Source organism: Lepisosteus oculatus, chromosome 2, assembly GCF_040954835.1.
Source record: "Lepisosteus oculatus isolate fLepOcu1 chromosome 2, fLepOcu1.hap2, whole genome shotgun sequence".
Lineage (NCBI taxonomy): Eukaryota > Metazoa > Chordata > Actinopteri > Semionotiformes > Lepisosteidae > Lepisosteus > Lepisosteus oculatus.
The window spans coordinates 72982318-73002581 of record NC_090697.1 but is presented as its reverse complement, the minus strand read 5'-3'; the positions used below and the strand labels follow the sequence as shown (position 1 = coordinate 73002581).

At 41.0% G+C, this 20264-nt stretch overlaps 2 protein-coding genes across 10 annotated transcripts in view; both read left to right on the top strand.

Annotated features, from left to right (window-relative positions):
* The window catches only part of sorbs3 (sorbin and SH3 domain containing 3), a 62212-nt gene extending 52275 nt beyond the window's left edge, over window positions 1-9937 (top strand). For all 6 annotated transcript variants that reach the window (XM_015362411.2, XM_015362541.2, XM_015362479.2 and 3 more), the window contains 9 exons: window positions 627-724; window positions 1343-1401; window positions 1649-1695; window positions 2439-2553; window positions 3272-3397; window positions 4036-4686; window positions 5019-5116; window positions 6264-6370; window positions 7553-9937. In XM_015362411.2, the coding sequence (XP_015217897.2) occupies window positions 627-724; window positions 1343-1401; window positions 1649-1695; window positions 2439-2553; window positions 3272-3397; window positions 4036-4686; window positions 5019-5116; window positions 6264-6370; window positions 7553-7614 (1363 nt within the window). In that variant the 3' untranslated portion in view covers window positions 7615-9937. The remainder of the gene's footprint in view (window positions 1-626; window positions 725-1342; window positions 1402-1648; window positions 1696-2438; window positions 2554-3271; window positions 3398-4035; window positions 4687-5018; window positions 5117-6263; window positions 6371-7552) is intronic.
* Window positions 9938-10886: 949 nt separating this feature from the next.
* pdlim2 (PDZ and LIM domain 2 (mystique)) overlaps window positions 10887-20264 on the top strand; it is a 67087-nt gene continuing 57709 nt past the window's right edge. Inside the window, exon 1 of one of the 4 annotated variants that reach the window (XM_069183116.1) lies at window positions 10887-11026. The gene's annotated coding sequence lies outside the window, so the exon portion shown is untranslated. Of the gene's footprint in view, window positions 11027-12463; window positions 12890-15366; window positions 15391-20264 lie in introns of those variants that run through there. The other 3 variants (XM_015340717.2, XM_015340725.2, XM_069183128.1) reach the window with 3 other exon arrangements.

Genomic DNA, 20264 nt, shown 5'->3' with positions numbered 1-20264 from the left:
CCTACCTGACTGATCCTTGACTAGCCATGTACTGATGCTGGCAGAATCCTTATTTTTTTTATTACCGTTGTCCTTTGAACCCTTATTCTTCTGAATTCATATCGAGGAATGTTATGTTAAAGTTGTACATGCACTAGTTAGGCCTCATTTAGAATACTGTGCACAACTTCGGTGCTCTGGAAACAGTCCAGAGAACAGCAATGGGATGCATTCTGGGGCAGTGCGCTGATTGGCTGAACTCGGGACCTCTTAAGTCTTGAACATTGAAGACTACGAGGGGACGTGATACAAGCATGCCAAATCCTCAAACCCATTGAAAAGTGGATTTCTTCAAAATAAGCAGTGAAATTAGCTCTATCCAGATTCCTAGGCTGTGATGTCACCTTCTGTAACAGGCTTAGTGTCACAGAGGCCTGCTACACATGACTGAAAAGACTTTGAACATATGGCCAAATAGGGCATGCGGCGCGCGAACGATGCCCTTTCCGTTTCCTGTTCCAGGGGAAATGTTCCTGAAGTTGTGAAATGTCCGTGGGCGTTGCCTGGTTAAAAGCGCTGGCTTTGTTGCGTTACTCACAGACGGGTGACTTGCAGTTCTGATTCTCGCTTGTTTGCCTGCCCTGCAGTCCTCTGACAACAGCCAAGCAACCAGAGACGAGAGGGAGGGACTCGGCACCCAGCCTCAGCACTACGCAAGGGGGAGCAGGCCCACTCCTCGGCAAATGTAAGTTAATGTGCAGGCACTATGCTCAATATTTGTTTTCCTTTTTGGCTTCACCTGGGATTACAGCAGGGCCATGAACTCATTTACACAAGGGCAACAGTACAGCACTTTTCTTAGTCTCACTAAGTAATCACCTGTTTTCAAAACTGGCTTAAATGTGGTCCTTGAAATATTAGTTCAGCAACTGGATACAGAAGTTACAGCATCTTAAACTGTTGCTATTGATCATAATATTACAATGTATTATGTATCATGTGCACATCACATCAGTAAATACCTCTTTATTGATATTGTGCATGAATTTGTTAATACTTTATGTTTCTAAGTATTTGCCTAATTTCTTCAAAACTGTTTTGTGCTCCCCTGGGTATCTGAAGCACCGAGCAGCAATCAATCTGTTTCAAGCTGTACAATATTTAATGATGAATCAGAAAATCTATGTCTGAACTTCAACTTTTCACGTCTTTTTTTGCAAATTTGCTCTATCTCAGTGGACAAAACCTACACTTAACCTGACATGCTTGCATGCACTGACGGTCAAACAAAATTATCCAGGGACTGGGATGTCAGAATCCGATAAGACTCAGACAGTGATGAAGCCCTCTCTCTCTTTTCCAGGCAGTCCTGCCATTGTACCTGAAGTCATGGACTTGCCACCCAAACGAGAGGAGAAGAAGGTAAAAAGAGTGAAAGTCGCCAATATCTCATTAACAGGAGTAGCCCAGACACACAGCTGCTGCTGTCTCTTCAGTCTGTGCAACAATGCCTGTTCCTTCTGTTGCTATCATAATATGGTTTTAATCTATAATACCCCTGGGTGGTAATCTTTATTGAGGGTAGCACTTACTGTGATTCATCAGAGTATCACAGGAGGTTGGGACAGTTCAGCAGCTGAGGATGATAACCTTGATTGTGTTTCTGCAGATGAGAGCAGCCAGAGCCAAGTTCAATTTTCAAGCACAGTCTCCCAAGTGAGTATAATAATGTGTCTTTGTGCAGGACTGAAATCTCAGTGAAACACAGTGGTAGAGTGAAGCACAATACAAAAAGGAGGAAAAGCTGTCACAATGGAAAAGAAATTACTCTTCTAGCATGATAATGTCATGCAAAGCCATTGTGTGGTTTTACTATGATAAATGTTCATAACACAGACTTCAGCTGTGCTAACCAGTGCCTGCTCTTTAAGTTAATAGCTTTTCTATATTTACATCTGAGAGAGTACATGCTGCACAGTATGTGGTATCCTTCGTGCATTAGCTATGGGTATATCTCAAGATTAAATAATGTGCAATGCCATGCACAGGACCTTTTTTCTGCAAATGTATCCACTCCAAACCAGCCACAGCTTGGTAGACTGATTTGCACACAGACAGAAGAAAGTTAAACCTATACAGTATGTATGGATAAGATTACAAAACCCTTCTCTTGCAAATACTATACGGAAATGCACAAAAGTATATTTATTTTAAAACTAAATTTGGCTGATTTATTTTTTAACTTTGAAGAAGTACCATAGGTAAAGATTAATCATCAGCCAGTGGGACAAGGTAAATGACATTAAGTTACCACAGAGTAAAAACACTTAGAGAACTCTGTAGATTCAGCTCTACATTAATGGCCCATTAATGGCCAAGTTTGTCAACGAGTATGATAGAGCAGTATGATAATAAGGTCCCAGGCTTCTGTGTTTCTCATCTTGACCTTGGCCCCACAGAGAGCTGACCTTGCAGAAGGGGGATGTGGTTTACATCCACAGGCAGGTGGATGCCAACTGGTTTGAAGGGGAGCATCATGGGAGAGCTGGCATCTTTCCAACCAGCTATGTGGAGGTAGGTCTCAAACCCACCACTTGCCCCGTAATCCTCATAGTTCTTGTATTAATGGTTGATTTTTCTGAACTGTTACTGATTGCACTGTAAAAAAGGGCATTTTTTATTAGTAATAATGAAGAAGGTACATTATAGGGATTACATTTTCATGTGTTCAGTATAATTGTAATGTGGAATCCCATTTCTGTTATTTGGAATCCTATTAGTGTGGAGTCCTGTTATGTTTTAGACTAAATGGAAATAGATATAATAAAGTTTTACAAATAACATTTGACTTACTATACATGGACATCTTCCCTTTTTCTGACCCATCATTACACAGATTTTCACAGTGTGGTCTGTGTGAAATGTTTAAAGTCCTTAGATTAAGGGCTCAATGCCATATCAAGAGGCCTAAATGAATACATGTGTTGCAACAAACACTGGTTATGTACACTGGAGTTGCCACTTCCTAACTTGTAAGTGTCTCACGTTACAGGATTACCATCTACAGTACATCCAGTATGGCACGTTACAGCTCCAGCATCTACTTATTTATTTAATCTAGGATATGTAAGCTTGGTATATGCAGTGTAAAGCAGAGCACATTTCAGATGCAAGATCAGATCTGGATAGGAGGCCCAGGCTGTAAAGAATTTCCCCGGTCTGGAGCAGTGGCACAGTCGCCCTGGGTCATGCGTCCTGATCTCCACTTTCCACTTCCTGTCCTTGTTCTCAGATAATCCCCCCAACAGAAAAGCCCACGCCCATCAAGTCGCCAGCCGTCCAGGTGCTGGAGTACGGGGAAGCCGTGGCTCTCTTCACCTTCGCTGCCGACCTGCCTGTGGAGCTGTCCTTCCGCAAGGTCAGGGCCCCCTGTGTTTGTCTGTCCCTGGGGTGAGGTGGCTCACTCTCTTACTTCACTAACGTCTTCAAAGAGTTTGACATCTGCCCCGCAGGTGATGAGGATTTGTACTGCCACTCTTAAATCAAACCACTGGTTCTAAATACACCTGCCTTGAAGCACACTCTGAAAGAGTAACTACTGTATGCAGCTTCGTAGAGCTGCAGCGATCTATGCAGAGTAGCAGGAATCCCCAGAGCATGAATTCATCTATTTTTTTCCGCTGCGGAACTAGTATTTTGTGTGTGTGTGCTTGATTTCCACTCCCTTGATTTACCTACATACCACTGGCCCGCTTTGATTTACACTGGAATTATCCTGCCTCTACGGCTCCTTTTAGAATGGCATTTTCCAGATGAATCCTGGATTGTATCAAATAATGAATGAATTTTTGCAATTACCACAAAACTCTCTTAAGTCAGCAAAATTCAAATGTGACCTTTACTGCAGGACAATATAATTGTCTTGGGATTTCATCTTTTTATTCAGGATTGCAGCATTATATATGATGACCGTGTTGGCAGTGTCCTTGTACCGTTAAATATCGGGGTGTCTTCTGAGAAAGCGTACCCAGCCTGGTAACTCTGTGTTTCTCCCAGGGGGAGCGAATAACTGTGACCCGTCGTGTAGATGACAGCTGGCTGGAGGGCCGGATCCAGGGCACCTCCCGCAGTGGCATTTTCCCTGCAAACTACGTGCAGGTGATCAAAATGCCACGCACGAAGTCCACCGACGATCACCCAGGCTCCCCCACCTCCCCCATGTCACCCTCCCCGATGAGCCCCACCCAGCCCCAGCAACCTCTTTCTCCTCGCTCTCCCAATCCCCCAGCTCCACTCAGCGCCCCCCGACCAAGCCCTGACCCTCGCCACTCCCCCTCTGGGCAACAGAGTCCTTCCGGGTTGCGTTTCCCCCAGTCCCTGTCCTCCCCTGCTCCTGCTGATGGAGCAACAGTTTTCTGGCCCCATTCCCCACAGTCCCCCCCCCCTTCCCTGCCACAGCCTGGCCCCTCCCAGCCTTCTTCTCAGACCTCCCTTTCCAAGCCTGCCTCTTCCCATTGGACCAAGTCCACCTCTAGCCCTGCCTCCTCCCCGCCACAGACAGGACCATCCTCCAATCACTGGGGTGGGAGCCACCCTACAGGCCACACCCCCTTGAACAGGCAAGCTGGTGCTCCCTTGTCACCATCCAGTCCAATTCCAGTGTCTTCCCAGTGGGCGGGTACAACGTCAAGCAACATCCCCAAGCAGGTGGGTGTACTTCAGATGATGGTTTTTCTATTTAGAGCATGCAATTCTTATTTGCAGTTCCAAAGCAAAAGTACCTAATTCTTATGCAAAGACAACTAACCTAAGAATACACAACAGGCTATACACTGTAAGCAAGGTACCACTGCAAAATTAAAAAGAGGTTATGAAATAAGGCCTGCTTAGAGTCCCCTAGCATAATATGCAAACTCCCTGCATTGCAATTACAAAAGCTGTATGTCATTAACACAGCCTATTTGTTCCCAGAAGCAAGAAAATTTGTAGACTGTGCGTCTGATCACCTCTCCTAATTACTACTTTATATATCCTTTTAGGATGGGTTACCTTCTAACTCCATCCAGGGCAGTTCCAAGTCTTCAGCCATACCACAGATACCACCCCATCCTGGTCCATTGCAGCTCCAGAGGCAACCGTGAGTTACAGAGCTGATGCTGATCTGCTTTCACGCAAGAAATCATGCAGACATTAGTTGGTCAGGAATGTGATGTCAGTTGCTGTTTTTCCTTCTCTATTTAGTTAGGTTAAATTGGTTAATTGGACAACCTGTGACGTTCTGTAATATAGAGCATTCTGTGTAGAATTGGCTTACTCTTTTATTCGTTTTTGTATTAATACAATTTCTAGCACTTCCAAAACACGTTAGTCTATACTCTATGTCTTGTTAACAAGAATCACATATTACAGAAATGCAAGTTCATAATCAAGACTATTGGTTCATTAGGCTAGAGATTATACCAGTTTCTGTAGCATTAAGCAGACTGAAAGTGTGTGACATGCCCCACTCTGTATGGGGCACCAGTTCATCATAGAATTCCACAGTAATCTTGTACAGCTGGGAGGACTGGGAGTGGGTATAAAGTACTATGCTCAAGTCTGCAGTGTCCACTGCAGAGATTCAAAACTTCCACCTTCCAGTTCATAGCCCAAATCTCTACTTCTCCCAACACACAGAGCTCAGTAACACACTTACAATTAAACAGACCAGCATGGCATAAAAACTGCCTTTTTAAAATAAAATACTCCATGGTGTTGGCAACAAATGAACTGGTTGTCAATGATGTACCTCTTTCTGAAGTATCATACCTACTTTGTAAGTTTGTCTTGCTATTTTAATTGATCAATGATTCCAGTAAGTTAATATTTCAGGAGGACATGCTGCACTAGTATAAGTATAAGTGTATAAGTATAAGTGTGTTTGAAGTTGTGCAATTTTCTGAAAGCCTTAAAACTGAGGTGGGCAACCCTAATCCAGGAAGTCCCTTTAAATGAGCAGCTGCTTTAAACCTGGAAACAGTGTTTAATTGCTGCAGTTCAACAGACGTACTGTATGTTGTTAAATTAAGTAGGTGAGGTCTCAGCTGGGATGATAAGAAAGCCAAATAGGACACGGGTTAAAGTTTAAAGAGTCACTGGTCCATTGTCAATGTTATGTCCACATGGACAGACATAAGGAAGTGTCCAGTTAAGAGTATGAGAAGTTTCTGTTGCTCAGGCCTGTGGTCTGCAATGTGTCTGCAGCTCCTAACTGTCTGTACTGTCCTTCCACTCTGCCCTCTCAGGTATAAAGCAGTTTACAACTACAAACCCCAGAATAGAGACGAGCTGGAGCTGTGGGAAGGAGACATTGTGCAGGTGATGGAGAAGTGTGACGACGGCTGGTTTGTAGGTAAATTATTTTTTTTCTTTTCAGCCTAAGCTTGCAACATTGTCTCTTCTCATTTGAATGTTTTATTGGTATTCCGTTGCCTACCGTTCAATGGATTTGTGGCAGATGTTTATTGGTATGTCTTTAAGAAACAGAAGGTTAACAAACATCTCCACTGTAGCTTGAGTCTTTTCCTGACCATGATGCACTGGGACAAAACAAAGTTCTTCCACCTGATTCATGTTCTAAGTGGTTTATATAAATAGAAATACAATATTTGTTTATTACTAGTAATTAAAAAAATATTAAATATTTATTTAAAAAGCACACCTATGTTGTGTTTAATATGATTTTATTGTATTTGTAACACAAAACCTACCCTAAAGAACAAATATTGCTCAGCATGTAACCTTAACCAAACTATAGCTCTGCTGCCCTCTCCCTGCTGTTTTCCGTCAACGGTTAGATTTGTGTACAGTATATACTCTTAAAAATTAGGAGGTAGAAGGTGTATTATTATTATTTTTATTTTTATACTGTATGTATTCTGAAATTACATTAGACCACTATCTGTAAATGGAATTCATTCTGTTTTTTTAAAGCCAGAGCTCTGACTTAATGGAATCCAGCAATAATGTGTTACAGATTTTGAAATTGGGTCAGATGACACTATGATGTTTGTATGAATTAATTGTTTTGTTCAAAAAAGGATGCAAAGATTTTACAAACACCTAAAGCTAGATATGCCTATTGTTAAGGTAGATGCTTATTGGTAATTTGGGAGAGTTATACATTATAACAGCTCCTCTTCATTCTCATGTAAAACAGTATCCCTGGCATCTTTAGCGCCTCTTTACCACTCATCTCTTTTTGCATGGAACCCATCCACAAAAGATTCTTGTTTTTTCAGGCTCAGAAAAGAAGAGAAAGACTGCCACCTACTGGTCTGCCTTTCCAAGTACATTGAACATTGTTTGTCCATGAGAAATCCAGGGCACTTAATAAATTCCAAACGTTTTGCATTATGCACTGAAGGTTTATGCACTGTGCAATAAATATGACTGTGCATCTTTAGAAGCATAATTTAAATTATTGACAGGTTTGGCTGATTTTCTTATTTATCAGCTTTTTGATGACTTTGATGTACTTAAAATGTTCACACAGATGTCTTGTTTGATACAAATTCCCTTTCTCACACACCAGGTACATCAGAGAGGACTCGAGCTTTTGGAACTTTTCCAGGCAACTATGTGGCTCCTGTCTAACTGCATAAGGGCACCCTACAGAGGACTGCCGCTTGTTGCCAATCGTAATGCCAATGAGCTTTATCCCTGGAGAGGACTGAAGAATACGGATAAGAGTCCAATGTGCTTTGAGAGAATTGCAGCTTGTTGCTGACAGATACAGTGACCACTAATGAATGCATTCAGTACCCTGTCCTTGATTCACCCTGTTTCTACACCCTTTGCAGACTAAGTTAACCATGCATCAGACCTGGAACCTTTCAGTTATTGCTGCACTTGTTTAACCTGTTTCAACCTAAACCTATTCAGAGAATAATTTTGTTCAATGTAATTCTTACTGGCCTTGATGGATATGAAGAAGAGGTGAAGATTGAGTCACATCATCAAGGATTAAATATTCTCACGTTTACAAAAAAGTCCTTTGTACAGTACAAGCCACACATGGATCCCGCCTTATCCTGGCTGACTGTGGATTCTTCTACAAACAAGTCAATTCAAAGAGATATGCAGCAGAGCCAGATTTTGGCTGGCTGTCTTGGCTGCAGATGATTCCATGCCTGACTGATGTACAGCAAAACCTGACAAGCTTTTCTACATTTGTAGACCACCTCAATATCCTCAGTATGTTACTCTTTTTGCCATCAGCAGTGATTAGTGCCACAGAGAAATGTCCCAGTAACTTGAATTTGCAGAAAGGAGAAAACGATTCATCCCAATGATTGCTGATCTGGCTCTTCTGAAAATATTAGAACATCTTTGAACTGATTTTTGAAGAACAGCAATTAATCAGAGAGTGTGACTTGGCATTCTTCTATACCTGCCCCCTATACCAGTTCTTGTTTGTACTGAGTCTTCCCCGTCAGCCTTCACTTAAAGGTGAGCATTTTCATTAGGTTAAGCTTAATGCAGAGCCAAAGACACTGCAAAGCAGTGAAAGAAGTTCCGAAGTGGTTGAATGAAAGTAATGTTTTCAGGTACTGACTTTTGTAGAACTTTCAGCCATTTAAAGTAGAAATATACAGAAGAACACTCAAATTGTTTACATTCAGTCTTCTGGAGAAAGAATTGCCTTGGACATTGCCAGATGCACTTTGAACTAATGTGGCAAGATGGGCAGGAAGCTCAGAATCCAGATTAGATGACTGAATGTTTTAAGTAATGTCTTCATATAATTATCTGGCGCAGTTTGTCTCTCTAACAGAATGACTGAGCGAGGGGAAATTGGACAAGGAAGTGTGCAGCAGCCTTAGAACACCTTTGACATTTTCCTAGATCATGGTGGAAAAATGACAGGAAACAGGTGACTGGTGTTACGAATACCTACAGTAGCACTAAAATATTGTAGAACGAGCAATTCAGGGAATAATCACTGCCTACGTGTTCAAAAGTAAAGGGACTTTAAACCATTGTATTGAAAAAAAGCAACCTGTGAATCGAACGTTCAGTATATCCCGCTAATCTACTTGATAGATCCTGTTAAATTGATCCATTTAGCAAATGTGTTCTTCATGCTGACAAGAAAATACTGTTGGCCCTTTTTGGTTCAACTTATATTTTTTAACACCACACCAGCTTTCTTTGCCTGTGGATACTGAGACGGTGCTAAGTCAGCTCTAACTTTTTTTTCTCTCGGATTTCTGAGGCTGCTCACCTTTTCGGCTGGTTTATGCCGCTGCCTGGGATACTGGGATATGGAAGAATAAGCAAAGTTGCTCAGATGTAATAAAGAACAGTTGAAAACAAGAGGCCTTTCTGTGTGTCAGAGCACAAAAAAGCCTTGCACACTGTTCCGTCCCCCAGTGAGCTGGATGTCTTTCAAAGCTCCGTGGCCTTGTCTTTATGAACAGCGTTATTCAAATTGTTATTTTTTATTTTCAGTCTTCTTGTGTATTACACATACACCAGCCATATAATAACAGATCCCATTGTGAAGTACAGTTTTCAAGGATGCCTTTTCAGTGTTGCCCACTGTTGACTGCGCCCGTGAACTGTAGGATACCTATGTCTCTTTTTTGCAGTTTAACTGCATTTTCAGAGGAAATGGAAAACTGCAAAAGTCTAAAAATAATGCAAGACCACATTGATGTGTAGTGGTAAGTTAATATGGGTCACCTGTTCACAGGAAATGAAGATCACAGAAAAGTACAGGCAGACTAGGGTCATTATTATACCAGATATGCTGTAGCACAGACACTGCTTTGTTAATTGAAATAAGAATTTTACAGAAAGAAATAATATATATATATATTTTTGCCTTCAGAATGTATATCATTGTTATATAAGGTACTCATTTATTTGGATGGATGTTAAAAAAGTATGATAAATAAATGCATTAAGTATAAAATTAATGAAATTTGTGATCTATGTCTCCACATTGGTATTACTTTTCTTAAACCTGCTAAAAAAGCAAGTCCATACAAAACAATATACATGCCTTTAATAATACTAATAATATCATATGAATATGATATAGCAGGTTTTGTGATACATCATTTAAGGTACTGTACCACTATGCATCTGTAAACTTTATGATAACCTATAGGCTTTTCACTGTGGTTTCTTTTCCATAAAGGGGTGGAAATATGATTGAAAGTCACTACTTTTTGTGAATATGCAAAATTGTGTTGTTTTAATAAAACCACTTGTTAATTAGTAAAGTACTGCAGCAACTATGTTAAAGACGAGTGAAATAGGGAAGAATTAGGAAACAGGGAATTAATTAGGAAGAATTAAAACACTTTTTAGTTTTTTTAAAGATGCATGTCCTTTCAGACGTAAATGTTACTCTTCTGAAAATCAATGTTAACCACTTCAGACTAATCAGGTTATGTAAAGGAAGACGCTGTTCTAAAAGAAAAGAAATGAATTAAGGATGTGGCGTCCCAAATATCTTGTACGCACATTTTATTACATTTCAATAAGCAAATGTCAAGAATAAAACAATGCCACCCTGCCCAGTTACTGTTGCTGCTAACAACCTCTTATGGCCTAGAGAGTATCAGTGTTGTGTTAGAATTGCAGATCTTAAGAACTTAATCCAGTGGCTAAATACCTCTTATGGGGTTCTCCTAATGAGAACTGTAACAAAAGGCAAAACTGGTTGGGTGGCAGATCTGCCTTGAAAACTGAATTAAGCAGAGCTTGTACTGTATGTGCAAACAGAAACCATAACACTGAATCACTAAGAAAACACTCACACAATAACAGAGGCAGGCCTGTCCCTAAACAGGAGGAAGAGCCAGAGGACATGAACTGTGCCTTTCACACGTGATACTGAAGAGGTGTTTAATAGCTGAAGACACTGCAGAGAATGAAACGAGCAAATGGAAACGTTTGTTTAAAAAAGTGTAATTCCGCTGCTCACAAACACTCTCTTCACGAGGAACAGAAGACACTGGGAGCAGATATAAATGTAGTACAATTGTAATCCAAGGTATATTCTTTGAAAATTGAATGATGGTTGTATGATGTCTTGTGTTTTGCTCGCAGTAACGTTTGCCTTGTGTGGATTATGGAGGGAGAAAGTCCAAAGAAGTGTTGGAACTTGCAACTAACACAACTATTTGACTTTTTTAACAGCTTTTTTTAACATTTAGTTAACAAAGTTTCCAAACATGTCTAAGTAATGCTTGTATTCTATTTTAATAGTGCAAGCCCATTATAATGGTTTAACTGGAGAGCCTGAAAGTCAGAAAATGTGCCCTGATGTAGAATAATTTACAGTAAGGATGTTTATTCCTTTGGAAAGGATTGTGGTTCTAAACAACCCCTGTGGTATCCAACGAGTTGAGTAAGACACAACAGATGAGGTTTTAGGTTTTAAACAGCAAAATGTTGCTTGGTTTGAGAACAGTATCCACAGTGTCTCAATGAGCAACATTATTCCTTTTAAAGGATTATGACGAGTGTCCACAGCAATGATCTGAATGGGTCTGTTTGGGACAATTAAATTGTTCCACCAGTGTTTCACAGTAAGTAGAGAGCCCTGAACAAAAAAACGAACTACTGCAATTAGATAAACAACAGGGACAAAATATCACATGTAAAATTGCAACAGACAGAAAAAAAAATCTTAAAAAGTACGTTGATATACTTCCATGGGAGTATAGGTGGATTTTCACCATGCTTATTCCTCTACAGTATGTGCTTTCAGGGGGTTTAAAACCAGAGTGGTTATTTCGCAAAGGAAATAACTACAAACGGAATTAGCACCAGAGTTTCAGACAGAAAATACTATAAACAATTGGAAGAGAAAGAACGTAGCATTGGGTTATCTTGAATTTGACTCTAAGATACAGTACATTATCCGAAACTGTATATCATGTTATATACAGTATGTGTGACCTCTGCTGATGAAAATACTGGAAAAATGCCCGTGAAATAATGAATGACCCAATCCAAACCATAGAAACCGTACTGCCAAAATAGCACCTGAATCCTGTCACCGCCCTGTTTAACATTCTGAGCCCCTTAAGTTTTAAATATGTACAATATGAGTAGTTGAAGCCAACAGCAGTGTTAATAAATTAAACTTAGTATGCATGGGGGAGTAGTGGGAATCCACAAGGCCTTCACACAGGAATTAATCAAAACCTGAAATATGTAGCACTTTTTATTCCATGTCCACGCACCCCGTAAGTACTGTATGTTCTGTATGCACGCCGCCTTATTCTAAACATTGGTTGCGGACAGTACCGATTACAATCTGCAGATGGCGCCTTGAAACTAATTCTGCACGGATCTCGCATATCTGCCTAATTAATCTCGGTTTCACATCTCAATTAACCCCCCCCGAAAAAAACACACCCGCTCCGCCCTGCCCTAGAACCAGTACTTCATATTTTCATTAACACGTGGCATACGATGATCTCATTTTTTTAAAGTCATAAGTTTGTTTCTTTTTCACGTCACCCTGTGGAAACTACTGTAGGTAGAGGAAACTTGAGTTTAATTTTTTGAAGTTAGTGAATAAGTTCTTTCACTGCTCGCGAAGAGGGGAGGCTAGATGGCGCACGGTCACGTGGTCTCATATATATAACAGACAACGCTAATCACTCATAGAGGAGTTTGCTCGACGTCGTGTGACTCTTTGACAGCTTGGAAGAAGCTGAGATAAAAACAAGTCTGCTCCTCGTTTCGAGAACCCCCAGGAGCAATTCGTAGTGTCTCGTCGTGACGCGCTTGCCGATTCAAGTGTACAAAGCAGAGCTACAGGTGTGGACCTATCGACGTCTGTCGGCATTCAGTCGCTTCCTTTTGTTACTGGTGCTTCATCAAAAAACCCTTTTACGTGCTGGTAAGTATGTTTGTTTGTATGTTATTTCCTGAGCCTAGAACAAGCTAGATAGCTGTTTTATGAAGAGTGGTACAGGTTTCAGCGTCCTTCAGAGTTCAAGGTAACATCTCCGATACTCTGTGGCTGTGGTGGACATCAAATCGTTTGCTTTTATTGGGGGAAAAATAAATACGGGCCTCGCTTTTCGTGTAATTCCTCTTACACGAAAGTGCATTGACTCCGATAGCTTGTTTTTAATTTACTTGGAAGAATACAGTTGAGAAGAGACGGAACAACGCACCTTGCCATTAGATCTCTTAATAAAACTGATGGAGAGAGGCGGCTGTGGTAGTTGGTCTATAGGCAGCAAAAACCTACTGTATGAGGGTGGGTGGAGACTGAGCTACAGTACCACTTAAACATCGGGCTGTACAAAGTCCTCTTGTATACTGGTAATTGTGTCACTTGTGCAAAATCTGAGATAACGTTTTACTGCTTTAAGAATTTTTATACGTTTCTCTTTACGTCAACGCTCCGTTTGTAATTGTTTTTCTGTTTGGCATCTACCCATTAAAATAGACAAGAGTGTACGAAACCGTCTAGAAACACATCCCATCTTTATTCGAAACTAAATGTTTGCTGTTGTGGAAATTTCCGCTGCTCTGTTGCGGTGGAGTATTTGTTTTGTTTTTTTATTTATTTTATCATGTTTATCCTGAGGTATTGCTCGTGGTAGTCGTGATAGCCTTCTAAACCTGACCTGTTACTTTTGATTTCAGTTTTTGGACCTTGTAATGCAGAAAATCGATTTATATTATCTTTGACCTCGATGAGCAACGTCATTTATGGTGATCGTTGCAATAGATTCCCGTGCTTTACAGGTGACACCCCTGTGAAGTGTTCCCTTGCTTAGAGGGGAAAATCTCTCGGCAGATAATCAGCAATGAAACTTAACAAGATGCTTTTGGGTTCATGGATTTGAAGACCTCGTTATAATACTTCTCCGCTTTTAACACCACGTTTTTATGTGACTGGAGGGTTTTTGTTGATCTCAGTTCCGTTTTGCGGTAAACTTAAAGGTTTGGTCGATTTGTTCATTATCTGCAAGTTTCCTGAGACGTACAATGTCTCGTTAGTGATGTCTGTGACAAGGACATGCAGAGGAAAATCAGTCTGAATTTCAGCGCTTTATGAGAGTTGCTTTTCGGTTATTTTCGTGTCTTATTGATACACTTAAAGTAATTATTCGGAATGTGAAAAGAAATGTACAGTACAGTAGTCTACTGGAAAAAAACACTTAGACGTTTAACGTACTGAATTTGGTGCGTCTTGTTTCGGTTTCTACAGGTGGACGCAAGCTGTCAATATCTGGTGCAGCCTGTGTAACCTAAAACGAGTACGCTAGTTTAAGGACATATTTAGGATATATTGCTTTTTTTTTGTAAGTTGAACATAACGTAGATATGGGAGTGTACATTTTTTGCATTTCTATAAAAAATCATTTCTATAAAAGGATTAATTACTCTACTATGTAACGACAGTTACAGTCTCTTTCAGTGCAGCGGGACCGGCAAGTTAGAGTAGGTCAGCAAGTCGAATTTGAAAAATCTGTATTGGTGTGTTCTGTCATGTTGGGATGACGAGTGCTTTATTGTTTAGCAATTGCTTAACATTACAGTCCAGTCTAATGACTCTTACACAGCTGTCAACTGAAAAAAAAAATCCATCTTGGTAAAGCAAGTGTTACTACTTAGTGAAAACTTCAAAAGGATTTCCAAGCATGTCTAAAATGAAAATGATCACCTCTGTTTTTTTTAAAAGAATATGTATAATCACCTAAGCTATTTGAATTTGGAACCTGTTCATGCAGAATTACATTTCTACAGTGTGTTGCACAGGAATGAAGCTCAATGACCATCGCATTTCATCCCCCAAGAATATTTTTGTTTCCTACAGTGATGGTTGTTTATTGCTCTGAATTACAATCCCCGCGTTTTGAAGTCCAGACAGTTATTGTAAATCTGCACTTTCATGTTCTTGGCATGGAATAAGCCTTCCTTATGTTGGAACTGTCAATTTCTGCAGTACACCTCCCTGGGTGCCTTTTCAGCTCCTCCACAGCCTTGTCGCAGCTGGAGTTGGGGAATTAAGAGTTGAGTCTTTGTCCAGCGGTGTCAAACTCCGCTGGTGGGCCGTAGTCCTACTGGTTTTATTAGTAGCCTTGTATGGTCAACAAGCAGAAATCTGGAAAGCCTTTTGACTGCCGATTTAAGCAACTGTATGATCCAGTTATGCGATTCAGAGCTCATGGGTTTTCCAGGACTGGGGCTACAGATTTATTTCAGAAAGTGACTTTGCAAAAGACTGGAGTCCATTAAGCCATCAGAATACTTGAATCGGGCTCTTATTTGTTTTTGTTTTTTTATTTGTGTATGAGTTGCAGCTCTTCCAGCCCCTGCTGGGGTGCGATCCAGGTTGTTCTTGAGCTCCGGACCTGCACAGCGCCACTCCCTAGAATGCAGGTAACTCCCCCACACTAATAGGCCGGTCCTCTGTCGCTGGGGAGTTGTGTGTGACCCAGCGATGAGTGCCACTGAGCTCTACCCCTGCCTAGATTGGATCATGATCTGCGTGGACTGGGAGGCAGGCAGTGCCCCTCTCTTTCCTGCAGCGAGGTCTGCTGTGCCACAGGAGCAGCTCCCCTGCTCTGGCAGAGTTTTACAGTCTAGGCTTTCAGAAGAGGTTGGCAACTACAAACACCGCAGTGCAGTGAGCTCTGTTCCACGTACTGCGCATGGCTGAAATCTGCAGTATAATCCCATCCTATACAACTGGTTTTCCCAGTCCTGGTCCTGGGGTACTACATACCTACTGTTTTTTCCCCCCATCTGTGTACTTAAATAATTCAACCATCCTTGGACCTGAAATAGTTTTTATTTGTACTCTGATTCAGTTCCTCAACATGTAGTCGCCTTTAATTATGTTTTTTCCGTAACTTCACATCTATAGCATGGAGGAGGGGAAAAAAAATAACAATTTGCAGAGGTTCTCACCAAGCGGCTTGCCGGTCCGTTTAAGGATCTGTTTGGTAAAGAGCTTGGCTGCTCAGGGCCGAGATCAGGGTTCCCTGCTACAATACACCTTTCTGTGGTTTTTGCATGTTCTTCGAAGACCTTCTCTGGGAGTCTGTTTCCACACCTCGTTGTACCTGGTTTCTTCAGGTGTGTCTTCCCCAATGGCAAGAGGAATTGGGTGCAGTGATGTCCGTAGGAACAGAAAGGAAGAATCACTCAAGTCCAAGCTTCACATTTACCTGTCAGAGCTCCAGGCTTGGCTGTACTGTATGCTTGTCACACCTAATGCAATCTTCACTTTGAATTGGGAAATATGCACGCTTTGAATTCTTTGAGACAATATCTCCTCCCGATTCCTGTCTTTGTTGGTATGTAATAAAATGTGAATTGTTGAGGTTAATGCAGTGAGGTGTTGTCCCCTCTTTTTGTTCCAATTTCAGAGCCACTCGTCTCTGCTGACATGCCTTGAAAATGTTTAGGGAAGTCCGAAAGACAAATCTTTGCTTGCATCCCAGGCTTCTCTTTTTCCACTCCTCTCCCATATTGCTTTTGTTAAACTTTTCTCCAGTGCAGTTTTCTAAATGCATCGATGTGTCTTGAGAAATGCATGGTGTAGTAGCAGTGCTGTTTCAGCCTCATTGCTGCAGAAGTAGTCTGTTGAAGTAGTGCAACGGTATTTAAACAAAACAAGGGCTGTGCTCCCTTGTGACGTTCTTAAAAGCTGTCGTGGAGGTTTTGAGAGAGTTTGACTGTATAAGTAAGTGGTGGTAAGGGAGTCTTGAATTGAAAGCAGAAATTTATTCCAGAATTAATTAGCAGTAAGCTTTTTGTCTCAACTTTAGCATGCTAACTCAACGGAGACATTAAGGGTTTCCAAAGGAGGCAGACAGGGACTGCATATTCTCTAAAATACTGCTTTTTATGATGATTTCTTCTACAAGAGGGAAGCATTGTTTCTGCATCGTGCTCAGAAGCTCTAGTGAGCACTAAACAGAGTACTGATCAAGCATGTTTTAAGTGCTTTCCTTAAACTGGTTCATGTATTCATTCTGAAACTGAATTGCGTGAGCTATTTAAGTCTGACCACTTGTTAAAAAGGCTCTTCAGGCACGAAACAGGCCTGCTGTCAAGTCACCCAAAAATATTACTATTCTGAGGGGTAAAGAAAAGGGTATCATATCTGATACGAAATGAGCAAATGTGACATCTTGATCATTTTGGACTATGAAATTAAATCCTTGTACTTCATTTTGCTAATGCATTGGGGATATCCGATTTTGCCATCCTATCAATTAACCTCTCTATTGTATTGTTTTTGTCCCATACTGATTCTTGACCCTGAATTAATATTCCCTTCTTTCATTTTCAGTCTATTTCCTGCCCTAAATGACACAACCCCCTAGCTGTGATGCAACATTGTACTGAAATGCTGCAAGGCATTAGAGGAGTTTTATTTTGCAAAGGGGCATGTTGAAGGGACACAAGGTACTTTGGTGTTCCCTCCACCCAAGCGTGCTTTCTTAGGCTGACTGAGGGAAAAAAAAAGAAGTTTGTGCTCATCTCTCTGAACAGGAGTTGTTACTTGGATCAAGATAATCTTCTATTAAGAAAACTAAAAAATATTTTGATCATCAATGTACCTCTCGTGTAGAAATGAAATTGCATATCTTAGTTTTGACATCCTTGTAATTAAGGATTATTTGCTGTGTAAAAGGGGTCCTTTAATACAAGTGTTGTCTGGAGTTGATATACAGGGCAAAAAGCAACCTTTCCATTGTTTGGGCAGCTTCAAAGTCTGCTAGCTGCAGACTCCTGTATATTAGCCAATACAACGTTCCAGGTATTTTACCCCTGCCATCTAGAATACTTTTGTGAAGATAAAGGTCAGTATGTAAAATAATACTTTTGCTTTTCTGTTTCACCAGTACAACCTCAGTATGCCAGGCTTCAAATGTGCCGGCTTTGTTGCTGCTGTCTATTGCTTTGGCTGTTAGTCCAACTGTGACTTTTTTTTGTGTCACTGCAGGAAGTTTCACTCTGCGATATCATCTTTCTTTCAATAGGTCTTTAGGCAGTATTGTCTGGGGATGATAAGGAAGGCCTTGTGCAATTTAAGCTGGTTGGTCTTTCTTCTCTGACGGCGTGTCTCAAAATTGCACAGTAGTCATGACAGTAGCATGCAAATGAGATGATGACTAATAACTTGATTCCCTAGACATACTTTGAGCTCCACTCAGATTTAAGCTAAAAAGATGCTTGGTTCAGGACATCATATTCATAGTTTTTTTAGCTGTTTCTCACACTTTTGCCACAGTTCCTATTAATCAGTTGAACTCTTATAAAGGTAGTCTTGTTTGCTGATATGGTCAGTAATGGTCAGAGAACTATGTATCTTTTGGTACATTTGCAGAGTGGAGGCACAGTAAACTGTGCAGTTTTCATACTTTGCTGCTGCTTCTTCGCTTGTTTGTGTATCATTCCTTTATTATGCTTCTACCCCAGTGTGACTCAGTGCTTTAGGCATGGTACCCCAAAGTAAACTAAGGGAGGAAGAAATCTCGCCCCTCATGGCGTTTTGTGGTTTTGGAATGAGGAGATGTGGGTTTGGCAGCGCACTGCTCAGCAGGGTGAGGAAAGGAAGGGGTTAATGATGCGAGGCAGACGGATGTGGTGTCCTGTCCTGCTTGCGCTGAGCTGGGGGAAATGCCGTTCTGAAGCGAGTGGCTCACACTGCTGCAGTGTAGGTCTGCCTCTGCAGTGGGGGAATGAGCTCAAGGGCAGCACTGACGTGCTTCCAGATCCCAGTGCTGGAGTTCTGCAGCTAAGGAGCTGCTTTCATGACCAGGGATCATTAGCCTTTCATGCTTATTTCTTTGCTCTTCTGGTTTCTCTGCTCCCACTGAGCTTACTGGCCTTTTTTTTTGCATCTGATTTTTCTTTTTCATAATCTGCTAACAACTGGATATAATGCAAAATCTCTAGTGTGATCCCATGTCCAGAGAATCTGCAGACCGTCAACAGCAAATTCAGGAACGGCAGTTCCTCCTCAGATGGGCTCATTTCCTTATCCTGGAACAAAAAGTACTTTTTGGGGAATGTTGGAAACTTGGAACGCTGCTGTCCAGAAACCTGATTATGCGACCATGTTGTGTGTCTTACAGCTCCAGATCTGCATCCTTCCAAGGGCTACTTTGATTTCTCTGCTACCCCTGTAGTTAAATGCATGCGTGGGCTTTCTCACTTAGATGAGCTTTGATTTTAATGTAGGTTAATGGGGTTGCTGAACAAAATATCTCCCCCACTGATTTATATTTATAAGAGTTGTATAGTTTCCCCACTTCTTAGTGGGAGTCTGTTAACCTCAAACCACTACAGAGACGCTTGGGAACATTATTAAAAAATGATCAAATAAAGTGGGGGTAACTCCAATTTTGCATTTACATGTTCCAACAAAAAGAAACCGACCCAGTCCTGGATTGCAGTCATGATTGAGTACAGAAAAGGGCCTTAATCATGATTATGATAACCTAAAATGTATACTAATGATGTGCAAATGTGCCAGCCTACTAAAAACAAGTCGAAGGCGACCTGCTGTATTTCCCCAATAGTGTGGGAAGGTCAAGTACACAGCTTAGCTGAGTGACTCATTTTTTGCAAGTTGTGTGCAGGTTTCTCTTTGAAACCTTGATTGAACTCGAAATTTTTATACAAAGATATGTGTATATATATATATTTCTGGAGTCATTGTACGGTGTTCCATTATACTAGCATAGTGTCTGGACACAAGGCCTTACTCTAGTGAGGAATGGTTATGTTGAAGCAGCTACAGCAGAGCTTAAATGTAGACAGTGGGTGGCCACAGCTCTCACAGTTGCAACACTCAATCCTGCAAACCCATTCAGTCTAGAGTTGCTTTAGCATGGAAACTTAAAGTACCCCAGTCCCAGATGAACCACAGAGTCAGTAAATCCTTGTGCTTTGAATTTGAATCTGCAAATGTCAGGCAGAAGTTTTTACTTTTTGATTTGGTCTTTTTTTATGCAGCCTTTTCCTGATATAGTTGAGCAATTAATTTAATGGACTAAGTGTAGAATTGTGAAAGCAGAAACTAGAGTGGAGTTCCAGAAGAGTAAAATTAGTCCACTCAAGAATACATTACTTGCTTCTGGTAAATGTGGAGACCACCCTACTTGTGGCATGCAGCCTTATTCCCTAAAGTAGCCTTTCCATGGCTTTACAATGTATGGGATTGTAGCAGTATTGTTTCACCTGGAGTAAATTGCTTTTTAAAAGCTGTTTATTCTCTTCATAAAGATTCAGTT